The sequence below is a fragment of the Camelus bactrianus genome, chromosome 19 (assembly GCF_048773025.1).
Source record: "Camelus bactrianus isolate YW-2024 breed Bactrian camel chromosome 19, ASM4877302v1, whole genome shotgun sequence".
Taxonomy (NCBI): domain Eukaryota; kingdom Metazoa; phylum Chordata; class Mammalia; order Artiodactyla; family Camelidae; genus Camelus; species Camelus bactrianus.
In genome coordinates, this window is record NC_133557.1 from 505,824 (window position 1) to 518,883 (window position 13,060).

Here is a 13,060-nt window from a genome sequence, read left to right on the forward strand (position 1 = left end):
CCAGATGGAGACTTATTTACAGCCTGAGGCAGATAGGATCTTTCTACCCTGGTACCTCAGAGAACTCGTGCCACCAAGACAAACAAAGAGCTGAGTTTTGGCATGGAGCAGGAGTGGGCCTGTTCCACCATCTTCCCCTAGCCCACCTATGGAGCATGGACCAAGGGTGGTGCGGGCAGCTTCACAGAACAGGGGAGCAACCAGTGCCTGGAGAAAGCGGGTGGCCACTCACCTTCCTGGCAGGAGCACAGCACCTGACTGTGGTGCTTGGAGAAGGCACAGTCCACCTGCCTACATCGCATAAGTGCAGCATCTGACTGTGGCATCGGGATGGGGAGTGACAACCCACCCACCATGTAAGAGTGCAGCACCTGACCGCGGTGTTGAGAGGGGGTGCGATCTGCTTGCCAACAGGCTCTGGGAGCAGCACAGATGAGAGGCACCAATGGAGGGCCGCTGGAAGCAGCAAGCTGAGTTCATGAAATAGGGTGAAGACAGAAAGATCTCTCAATAAAATCATTAAGAGCACACAGTCTCCACATGAACACATCCCACTTTTTTTTAATTTGTTCTATTTTCTATTACCTTTTTAATGTTTACCTTTTAAACAATTGTATATGCCTCCAGTTTTAATCCCTTTAAAATTCTTCTTTGAAAATATTTTTATTATTATTATTTAAAAAAATCCACCTCATTACATTATTTCTCTTGGTTTTGATCTCCTGTTATTGACTATACACAGGTTTCAAATATTTTGTTGTTGTTGCTCTTTTCTCCTTTTTTTAAGGTTTTTAAAAGATGTCTCAACCCAATTGCTAGTCTGATTCAACTTGCTCTTCTATTATTGATTATACACTGTATTCAAACCTTTTTTTCTCCCATCTATTAAAATTCTCTCTTTTTATTGTATCTTTTTAATCAGTTCTATTTTCTATTACCTTTCTAATTTTTACTTTTTAAACAATTGTATATGTCTCCAGTTTTAATCCCTTTTATATTTTTCCTTTAAAATATATTTATTATTATTATTTTTAAAAATCCACCTCATTTCATTTTTAATTCTCTTGGTTTTGATATCCTGTTATTGATTACACACAGGTTTCAAATTTTTTTTGTTCTTTTCTCCTTTTTTTAAAGTTTTAAAAGATGTCTCAACTTGATTGCTATTCTGCTTCAACTTGCTCTTCTACTACTGATTTTACACTGTTTTCAAACGTTTTTTCTCCCTTCTTTTAAGATTATCTCATTTTTTTAAAGTTTTATCCCTGCATAGGCATTAGGTAGATACATAAATAAACTCCTTAAGGACCAAAATAGATAACTGATACTCCATAAGCCACAGTGACAGAGAGATATGAGCAAAATTAAGAAGCAGAGGAAATCCCCTGAAAGAATGATCAATGAAATACACATTGATGGCCTACTAGATCAAGATTTCAAAAAAAGGAATGATGAAAGTACTGAAAGAACCAAAAGAGATAGTGTTTAGAAGTATAAAATATGTCAAAAATGAAATTGAATCTATAAAGAAGAGCCAAGTAGAATTGGTAAACTCATTTGCTGAGATGAGAACTGGTCTAAAGGCTGTACAACGCAGACTAGATAATGCAGAGGAACAAATAAGTGACCTAGAAGACAGGACAAGAGAAAGCACCCAATCAGAACAGCAGAGAGAAAAAGAAATAAAAACCAATGAAAACAATATAATGGACCTCTGGAATAATATAAAGCATGCCAATCTAGCATAATAAGGGTTCCAGAAGAGGAAGAAAGAACAAAGGGGATTGAGAAGTACTTGAAGAAATCATGAATTAAAACGTTCCAAACCTAGAGAAGGAGTCAGATATCCAAGTACAAGAAGCTCAGAGGATCCCAAACAGGAAGAACCCAAACAGACCCACACCAAGACATATCATAGTCAAGATGGCCAGAGTCAAGTAAAAAGCAAAATACCATATGCGGAATGTAAAATAAAGAACATAAATACAAAACAGAAACAGACTCATACACACAGAATACAAACTTGTAGTTGCCAAGGGGGTGGGGATGGGAAGTGACAGACTGGGATTTCAAAATTTGTAGATACTGACAGGCATATGTACAATAGATAAACAAGATTAAACTGTATATCACTGGGAAATATACAAGATCTTATGGTACCTCACAGTGAAAAGAAATGTGACAATGAATGCACGTATGTTCACATATAACTGAAAAATTGTGCTCTACACTGGAATTTGACACAACATTGTAAAATGACAATAACTCAATAAAAAAAGTTTAAAAATAAAAGAAATGATCCTAAAGACAGCAAGAGAGAAACAAAGAGTGAGTTACAAGGGAACACTCGTAAGGCTCTCAGCTGATTCCTCCACACAAACACTACAGGCTAGAAGGGAGAGGCAAGATAAACTCAAAGTCCTGAATGAAAACAAGATGCAGCCTAGGATACTTCATACAGCAAGGCTAACTTTTAGAACATAAGGAGAGATACAAAATTTCACAGACAAGCAAAAACTAGCAACACTAAACCCATGCTAAAAGAAATACTGAAAGGTCTACTCTAAATACAAAAGAAGCAGGATGCCACAGAAATGAGAATATCGTAACTGGAAAGGTGATAACTACCATGAATTACAAATAGAATAACCACGAAATTGTAAAAGAAGGCATCTAAATCATTAATAGTGGGAGAGGGAAGCAAGAAAATATAGAGTATTTCTTTTTTCTTTTTAAAATTTTTTGTTCTCAGTAGGATGGGTTTGAGCTCATATTACTATCCGTTTAATACAGTTACAGTAATGGGTTAATAGACTTACAAAAAAGGGTTACCACAAGCTAAAAACTTACAAGTGAGTTACAAAAACTAAATAAAATCCAAGATAACACAAACGAAAATTACCAAACCACAAAAGGAAGAAGAATGGAGAAAAGAGGAGATACCAAATCAATTGCAAAAATAAGTTCAAAATGGCAAAAACACACATCTATCAGTAATTACTGTAACTGTTAATGGACTAAATGCTCCAATCAAAAGACATAGAGTGGCAGACTGGATAATAAAGGAAGAACCTTCAATATGCTGAATACAAGAGACCCACGTTAGGGAGAAGGACACATACAGATTGAGAGTGAAAGGATGGAAAAGGATACTCCATGCAAATGGAAAAGCCAAAAAAGCAGGTGTAGCAGTGCTGATTTCAGAAAAAATAGACTTTAAAACAAAGTCCATGAAGAAAAATAAAGAAGGACACTTTATAATGATTAAAGGAGTAATACATGATGAGGATATTACACTCATTAATATATATGCATCCAATATGGGAGCACCTAAGCACATAAAACAATTACTAACAGAGATAAAGGCAGAAACAGATGGGAATATAATCATTGTCAGAGATTTTAACACTGCATTAACATCAGTGGACAGATCTTCCAGACAGAAAATAAATAAGGCGACAGAGAAATTAAATGATACAATAGAAAAATTAGATTTGGTGGATGTTTTCAGAGCATTACATGCCAGAAAAATTAGGACATACATTCTTTTCAAGCGCACATGGAACATTTTCTAGGATTGATCATATACTTGGGCACAAAAGAAACCTCAGTAATTCAAAAAAGTTAGAAATTATCTCAAGCATCTTTACTGAACACAATGCCATGAAACTAGAAATCAACTACAGAGAAACAAAGGAGAAAAAAAGAAAAGCATGGAGATTAAACATGTTATTATAAAACCAATGGGTGAATGATGAGATCAAAATTGAAATGAAAAAATACCTTGAGACAAGTGAAAATGAAAACACAACCACACAAAATTTATTGGATGCAACAAAGGCAGTGCTAAGGGGAATGTTTATAGCAATATAAGCCTTCCTCAAAAAAGAACAATCTCAAACAATCTAACCCACCAGCTAAAAGAATTAGAAACAAGAGGAAAAAAAAAAAAAGGCAGCAGAAGGAAGGAAATAAAAAAGATCAGGGAGGAAAAACATAAAATAGAGATTTAAACAACAATAGAAAAATCAATCAAATCAAAAGCTGTTTTTCTGAAAAAGTAAACAAAATCGACAAACCTCTGGCCAAACTCACAAAGAAGAAAAAAGAGAGAGCAAAAATAAGCAAAATAAAAAAGGTAAATAAAACAAAAACAAAAGAGTATTGTATGAGAATATTATGAAAAACTATATGGAACCAAAATGGATAACCTAGAGGGGATGCACAAGTTTCTGGAAACATACAGTCCACTTAGACGGAATCAAGAAGAAACTGACCACTTGAACAAACCGATCACTAGAAATGAAATCGAAACAGCAATAAAAACCTCCCTACAAATAAAAGTCCAGGACCAGACAGCTTCACCAGGGAATTCTACCAAACATACAAAGAAGAACTCGTACCAGTCCTTCTCAAACTCTTCCAGAGGATTGAAAAGGAGGGAATACTCCCAAACTCATTCTATTAAGCCACCATCACCCCGATACCAAAACCAGACAAAGACACTACCAAAAAAGAGAATTACAGACCAATATTGCTGATGAGCATAAATCCTTACCAAAATAATAGCAAATAGAATTCAACAACACATAAAAAGGATTATACATCATGACCAAGTGGGTTTCATCGCAGGGACACAAGGGTGGTTCACATACACAAATAAATCAATGTAATACATCACATCAACAAGAGAAAGGACAAAAACCACATGATCATCTCAATAGACGCAGAAAAAGCATTTGATAGAATTCAATACCCATTTATGATAAAAACTATCACCAAAATGGGTATAGAGGGAACATATTTCAACATAATAAAAGCTATATATGACAAACCTACAGCCAGCATAGTACTCAACAGTGAAAAACTCAAAAGCTTCCCACTAAAATCTGGGATGAGACAAGGCTGCCCACTATCACCACTCCTATTCAACATAGCCTTGGAAGTCCTAGCCACAGCAATCAGGCAAGAGGAAAAAATAAAAGGGATCCAAATTTGAAAAGAAGAGGTAAAACTGTCACTATATGCAGATGGTATGATATTATATATAGAAAACCCTAAAAGGTCCACACAAAAACTACTAGAACTAATTGAAGAATTCAGCAAGGTAGCAGGTTACAAGACTGACGTGGAAAAATCAGTTCCATTGCTTTACACGAATGATAAATCAACAGAAAAAGAAAGTAAAGAAAAAAATCCCCTTAAAAATAGCGCCCAAAGTAATAAAATACCTAGGAATAAATTTAACCAAGGAGGTGAGTGATTTATTTACAGAGTACTATAAAACATTGATGAACGAAATTAAAGAAGACTTTAAAAAATGGAAAGATATCCCACACTTCTTGATTGGAAGAATCAATATTGTTAAAATGGTCATACTGCTCAAGGCAATCTACAGATTTAAGGCAATCCCTATCAAATTAACCATGACATATTTCACAGAACTAGAACAAATCATAATAAAATTTATATGGAACCACAAAAGACCTAGAATTGCCAAAGCATTACTGAAGAAAAAGAAAGAGGCCGGAGGAATAACTCTCCCAGATTTCAGACTATACTACAGAGCTACAGTCATCAAAACATCATGGTATTGGAACAAAAACCAGACATATGGACCAATGGAACAGAATAGAGAGCCCAGAAATGAACCCACAAAACTTTTGATCAACTAATCTTTGACAAAGGAGGCAGGAACATACAATGGAATAAAGACAGTCTCTTCAGCAAATGGTGTTGGGAAAACTGGACAGCAGCATGTAAATCAATGAAGCTAGAACACTCCCTTACACCATACACAAAAATAAACTCGAAATGGATCAAAGACTTAAACATAAGACAAGATACAATAAACCTCCTAGAAGAAAATATGGACAAAACATTATCTGACATATATCTCAAAAATGTTCTCTGAGGACAGTCTACCCAATCAATAGTAATAAAAGCAAGAATAAACAAATGGGACCTAATTAAACTTACAAGCTTCTGCACAGCAAAGGAAACCATAAGTAAAATAAAAAGACAACCTACGGAATGGGAGAAAATTTTTGCAAGTGAAACTGACAAAGGCTTGATCTCCAGAATATATAAGCATCTCATAAGACTTAGTAAGACAAAAACAAACAACTCAGTCCCAAACTGGGCAGAAGATCTAAACAAGCAATTCTTCAATGAAGAAATACAAATGATCATTAGGCATATGAAAATATGCTCAATATCACTAATTATCAGTGAAATACAAATCAAAACTACAATGAGGTTATCACCTCACACCAGCCAGAATGGCCATCACTGAAAAGTCCACAAATGACAAATGTTGGAGAGGCTGTGGAGAAAAGGGAACCCTCCTACACTGCTAGTGGGAATGCAGTTTGGTGCAGCCACTGTGGAAAACAGTATGGAGATTACTCAAAAGACTAGGAATAGACTTACTGTATGACCCAGGAATCCCGCTCCTGGGCATATATCCAGAAGGAACCCTACTTCAGGATGACACCAGCACCCCAATGTTTATGGCAGCACTATTTACAATAGCCAAGACATGGAGACAGCCTAAATGTCCATCAACAGATAACTGGATAAAGAAGAAGTGGTATATTTATACAATGGAATACTACTCAGCCATAAAAACCGACAACATAACACCATTTGCAGCAACATGGATGCTCATGGAGAATGTCATTCTAAGTGAAGTAAGCCAGAAGGAAAAAGAAAAATACCATATGAGAAAGCTCATATGAGGAGTCTAAAAACAAAAACAAACAAACAAACAAAACAAAAACAAAAACAGAAAGCATAAATACAAAACAGAAATAGACTCATAGACATAGAATACAAACTTGTGGTTGCTGAGGGGGTGGAGGTTGGGAAGGGATAGACAGTATTTCAAAATTGTAGAACAGATAAACAAGATTATACCGTATAGCACAGGGAAATATACACAAGATCTTATGGTAACTCACAGAAAAAAAAAATGTGACAATGAATATATTTATGTTCATGTATGAATGAAAAATTGTGCTCTACACTGGAATTTGACACAATATTGTAAAATGATTATAAATCAATAAAAAATTAAAAATAAACAAAAATAAATAAAAAGATCAAAAAAAAAAAAAAGACTAGGAATAGACTTACCATATGACCCAGAAATCCCACTCCTGGGCATATATCCCAAAGGAACCCTACTTTAAAATGACACCTGCACCCCAATGTTCATAGCAGCACTATTTACAATAGCCAAGATATGGAAACAGCCTAAATGTCCATCAACAGATGACTGGATAAAGAAGAAGTGGTATATTGATACAATGGAATCCTATTCAGCCATAAAAAAATGACAGCATAATGCCATTTGCAGCAACATGGATGTCCCTGAAGAATATCATTCTAAGTGAAGTAAGCGAGAAAGAGAAAGAAAAAAACCATATGAGATCACTCATATATGGAATCTAAAAACAAACAAAAAACATAAATACAAAAGACATAGAATACAAACTTGTGGTTGCCAAGGGGGTGGGGGATGGGAAGGGACAGACTGGGAATTCAAAATTTGTAGATACTGACAGGCATATGCAGAATAGATAAACAAGTTTATACTGTATAGTACAGTTAAATATATACAAGATCTTGTGGTAGCTCACAGCAAAAAAAAAAGTGACCATGAATATATGTTCATGCATAACTGACAAATTGTGCTGTACAATGGAATTTGACACAAAATTATAAAATGACTATAACGCAATAAAAAATGTTAAAAAAAGAAAAGAAAAGAAAGCCACTTGGGAATAAACTTAAAGTTTATATGGAATATGCAAAGTGAAATTTCATTGTTGTAATCCACAGCCAATGTATCATCTAAAAGGAATGTCTTTTAAGTAATTGTAAGATAATTTTAGTGCTTAGGACAAAAAAAATGAGCAGTTTGGATCAGCAATTCTTTAGTAATTTGTGGTAGAGCAATAATAAAAATGTGGATTTTGACCTCAAAAAATAAACAAACAAACAAAAAAACCCTGCAGTATCAAAGTGCAGCTCTGAATGGCTTAGTTAGTTTTGTCTGCTCAGCCTAAAAGCTGTGGGAAAACTGAGCATTCCGTCAGATGCAAAGACCATCTCCCCCTCTTCCCAGCTCTGGATAAAGAATTGCAATCCAGGTTAGTCTTACCTTGAGAAAAATGTGCAGACATTTTACATTTTGATACCAACAATTGGACAAGTTCCCCAAGGAACTGGAATTTGGGTGCCATGTTGAATTAGGGGCTGCCATGCGCCCGTCAGCAACATTCACTATTGCCGTAAAGACAAAGAGTGTGATGTTGAGTAACCCAGCCCCTATAGGCCTTTGAAACTGTGGGGCAGTCAGATGTAATGGGAAGACTCAATGCAAATTAGTAATGCCCTGTGGGGACATTTCTGAGGACACCTTCTCAAGTACACCAGCTTCCAAGGTGCTCCACCTATGTGTGGTCACTGAAGAGACAGGTGACCCAACACCTGACATCACACATTGATAGCTCAGGCTCAGGTCCCTCCATAACACGTACATCTAGCAACTTCTTCCATTTGCTAGAAGAGGTCAGCTTACCCCAGATGTCAGCTTGTGTGGGCCTCAGAGTTAAAATATCCCCTGTTATTTACATACCTGTAGATGCCCTCCACTAGGATGAGAATCTTCTTCCAAGCTCTGTGGGTTCGGGGCTGGCCGTAGATTACAGCATCTCTCAGGAGCTTCTCTAGGCTTTGCATGTCTTTAAATAATACAAAAAATCAAGTTAGGAGAGGGTTTTTCTGTTCCTCCTTCATCTTCTTTTTTCAGGAGTCGTCAGATTTTTTAGACTGAACCTCAGATCCAAATATTCAGAGAGCAAAGTTGGAACCAGATTAACACCTAGAGGAAAAGAGGTCTATTTTTAAAAATTAATTTATTTATATTTATTTTTATTGAAGCATAGTTAACTTATAGAGAAGAGTCTATTTTTTAGTAAAATTTAACTCTGACCAGATGACCAGTCTGGTTTGTCAAGCAGGCAGAATGAACCTCTAGGGGAGAAACATGGTTTCACACAGGTTCCTACACGGCTCTCCTCTCCTGTCTCAGCAAGATGGAAGCTTTACATTAAATGTGTTTCTTAAGCTTTGTTGCCAGGTTAAACTTGATCCTGAGAGGTGTCCTTAACTAACACTCACCAATCTGTTAGCCCCCAGTGCTTCAGAGTTCAGCAGGGTTTGCCTTAGCAGTAGCATTTTTTTGGCCAGCAGGGGTCTCACTGCCTAAGCATTGGGACCTAATTTTTGACATCCCCCAACTCTGGAGGTTTCAAAACCTTATGGCAGGGGAACAATTAGCATCTTTTGCAAGTTATTTTGAGGCTTCTGGAAACATTAACAAGAGCTGAGAATTATTGGGCTTTCTCTGCATCCCAGGCATCCGTCTAAGCATGTTCTTTGTGATAACTCATGGAAGGACCCTGAGGAGGGGGAGCCTCCATTTTACATTTCAAAAAACCGAGGCACAGAGAGGTCTGGTAAATTGCCTGAGGTCTATGATCAGATCCAGCAGAGCCAGGATTTGAACCCATGCAGCCTTGTACCCTGAGCCACGTTTGTAACCACTACCTTTTACTGCCTGATATGACAGCCATGGTCCTCTCTTTCCAAACTCCATGGTGATGTACAGCAAGGAAAGATGAAGGTCTGGTCAATTACTCTTGTTAACTTTCAAAATCAAATATAATTAATGGTAACTTTTCACTCATCTGCAATCAAGTGTGGATGACTTTGGCAAGATTTGCTTATCAACCCAGCTCTGTGTGTGTGTGTGTGTGTGTGGTGTGTGTATGTGTGTAGGTGTGTGTGTGTTTAATCTGCAAAGCCCAGAGGAGAAAGAACAAAAGTATAGGTTTATGGGCATGTTTTTCAGACTCATTATATTTCTGCTCATGTAGCTTTCCCTTTTTGAGAGTCTGAAACTGAAATACTTTAGGTCTACAATAGAATTTTAATCAATAGAATTTGCTAGAATTTAATCAATAGAAGATGTTGTAGAGCTGCTGACTTGCCTGCTACATAATGTTCACCAGGCATTTGAGATCCCACTTAAATGCTCAGAGGAAAGACCCAGAAGAGATAAATCTGAACCAGCACAGTCAGTACTGGTTTTGGCCGTTGCTTCAAGCAGCAGACACTCATTGGTTTATCACTGGTCCAGGCTTAAGTTCACTGAGGTTCTTGGTCTCAATGGAGAGCCCCTCAGCCTTGTCTTCTGCCCCTACTCTGTGGTTGGATCTGGTTTAGGGCTTCCTTCAGTGTTGGGGGAGGGCACTGGTGGATGCTTTCACATTTCCACATTGCAACCCTCTACCCTCAATAAGGTGACAAGATATTTCTTTGAAATAGAACTTGGATGTAATATTTTTAAAACGATATAGTACATTTTAGCAAACTATATTTAAATCAAGGTGCTGGCAAGAGAAGCAGAGAGGGATAAGATTAATTACCTTGATAACCCAATATGAGAGCCTCTTAATCTGAGGCTTTCCTGGTTAATAGAGTGCCTCCCAAGCTGTCCCCAGCATCCACTCTCTAGTGACTGGATCTTGGGTCCTGGCATTCAGAAAAAGTGTATAACAAGTGATTAGGGGTGCTGTGTTTTAGAATTTCTTGGAAACCCAAGCATTAGATATACTCTTTGACATCCTTTGACAAGAAGACTAACAATATAAATAATGAAGAAGACAAACAGTTATTGGAAATAGCCTCTTTGTAGTATGTTATTAATGATATCTGGCATGATATGGGAATCAATGAACATAAAAAAATGTCATTTTTCTTTTTTTAACAATAAGCCAGAGACTGACTTTTTAGCTGACCTATCAGGTTAAATGTGGATTTAATCCATTTCATTAAGATAATATAAGGCCCATTAAAGAAGAAATGGAAGACATGGGAGTCTTCATTTTATTTTATGTCCTGTTTTTTCATCCGCAGAACAGGTATAATGATAATCCTGGAATCAGTATAGTGTCCTGGTCATAAAATATTTCCTCATTACAAAACGTACAAGACTTCGTTTCTTCCTTTTCCTACTCAACATGTGGGAAGCGAGTGACACAATTACACACACTCAAGTTCGCAGCTTCTCCTTTCTAGTGTCTGGGAAACACTTCTTTGGTTTTCTCTTATCCCTCTTCCCACTCTTCCCAGTACTCTTTGTGGAAGCCATTTCTCCTTTTCACGCTTTTCCTTTTGGGACTTCCTTCCTGGTCTTTTTCTCTGTTTTGTCATTTACTTTCCAGTGGGTCTCACACTTTGGTGAACATGAGTCATCATCTGGGGGACTAGTTACAACGTGGATTCCCCAGCTCACTCCAAAGATTCTGAACCAGTGGATGTGGGATGGGGTCTGCAGCGTGCATGTTTGGGGTCTTGGGACTCCTGGGTCCATCACCTAAAGCCAGACTTCTATTTTGAGTGATATGATTTTCCCTCTATGTTTCAGACTAACCCACAGGTACCTGAAGCCCAGCATTTTCAAGAGAGAACTTGCAGCAGACTGCACCACCAGCCCCAACTCCTACACCCCCCATTCCAGTCCTTTGGCATGTGACCTCACAGTCCTTCCCACCAAAGGGTGGAGGCTGTATTCCTGCCTCTGATTTGGGTTCAGCCAAGTGACTTGCTTTGGCTAACAGAAGCCAGGGAAGGGAGAGCAGGCTAGTTCCAAGCTTGGCTTTAAGAGGTCTTCCATGCTCCTGCTTTCCTCCTGAATTTCTACCAGTAATATGAAGAGAACACTCCCAGACTAGGCCACTGGTCCTGGGAGGGTCCCAGAGAGGCCGAGAGACAAGAAGGGCACAGTCAGCCCAGCCCCTCTGCAGTCATGAGTGAGAAACATGTGCTATTTGTTGGATGCCACTGAGGTTTCAGGTCGTTGGTTATGGTAAGAGCTACTTAACACCGTATCAAAAGCCCTTCCTGATCTGGCCCCTGGCCACCTTCCTGATGTAGTTTCACAGTGTTCCCTGGCACACAGCCTCCCAGCACTTGCTCCTATGTGCTTACCCTCTCGTCTGTCTGGAGAACCTCCACACACCACTCAAGCCTCCACTCACACTCTTCTGGCCAATAAAACAGATTTTCTTCCTTCTTGGTGTCCTTGATGACTCATCGATTCTGTTTTTAAGCACTCATCACGTTGTTCATTATTTGATCTCATTTTCCTCCATGGAAGGCAGGGACCTTGTCTTAGTCATCCTTTTAGCCTTAGTCCTAATGTCCAGTATTAGCACTAAATTGATATTTGATAAGTGAATCCCTTGTCTTTTCATGGAAAAGATCATAGACCAGGAAAAACGACAGGGAATGGCACTTTTGGATCTAAACAGGAATTATGAGAACGAATAACTGCCTTGTGCCTGCAACTATATATATATATATAAATAACTAATTAATATAAATATATATATAAAATTAACTAATTAACTGTGTTATTGGCATGAGTTTTAAGGACAGACATGTATCTTCTGAGTCTTCACCTAAGATGCTGTGTCTTAGTGACAATACACTGTTGACCACTAGATGGCAGCCAAGGAAACAGCATTCTCATTTTGAGAACTTCATGGATAATAAACCAACTTTATTGATGTTTTGGTTTGGGCTGGGTTCCTAAAATGTTAAAGAAACCCATTTGATTGGGGGAACCAGCTCCCTTCTGTATAATCCACTGCAGGCTTGTTAGTCTCTGAACAGAATAAAGAGATGATGAATATAAATATTCCTGTTTAAAGAGTTCTTCCTTTAAAGAGACTTGGAACTTACAAGATTTTGTACAGAAATAACACATGAGTGTGGTTCCAGGGCCATAGTAACAAAATCAAACCCACTGAACTAAATTAGCTGTCATTTAATAATGAATAGTGTAAGTTTTTGAAAAATCTGTTCATGTAGAGGTTATTGTGCTGTGTGTGCAATCAAAACAGTCACACACATACTAGAGGTTGAGTTCGGGAGTTTAAATGACGCTCACTAACTAAAATAAAAGCAGAACAGAAAACAAGCC

The 13,060-nt window shown here is 37.7% G+C and overlaps 1 protein-coding gene across 3 annotated transcripts in view; it reads right to left on the reverse strand.

Annotated features, from left to right (window-relative positions):
• Positions 1-13,060, reverse strand: part of LOC105069289 (serine palmitoyltransferase 3) — a 150,842-nt gene that overhangs the window by 83,628 nt on the left and 54,154 nt on the right. For all 3 annotated transcript variants that reach the window (XR_012500521.1, XM_074346916.1, XM_074346917.1), the window contains exon 7: positions 8,645-8,750. Coding sequence is in view for 2 of the 3 variants with exons in the window: in XM_074346916.1 (XP_074203017.1) it covers positions 8,645-8,750 (106 nt within the window). In the remaining variant the exon portion in view is untranslated. The remainder of the gene's footprint in view (positions 1-8,644; positions 8,751-13,060) is intronic.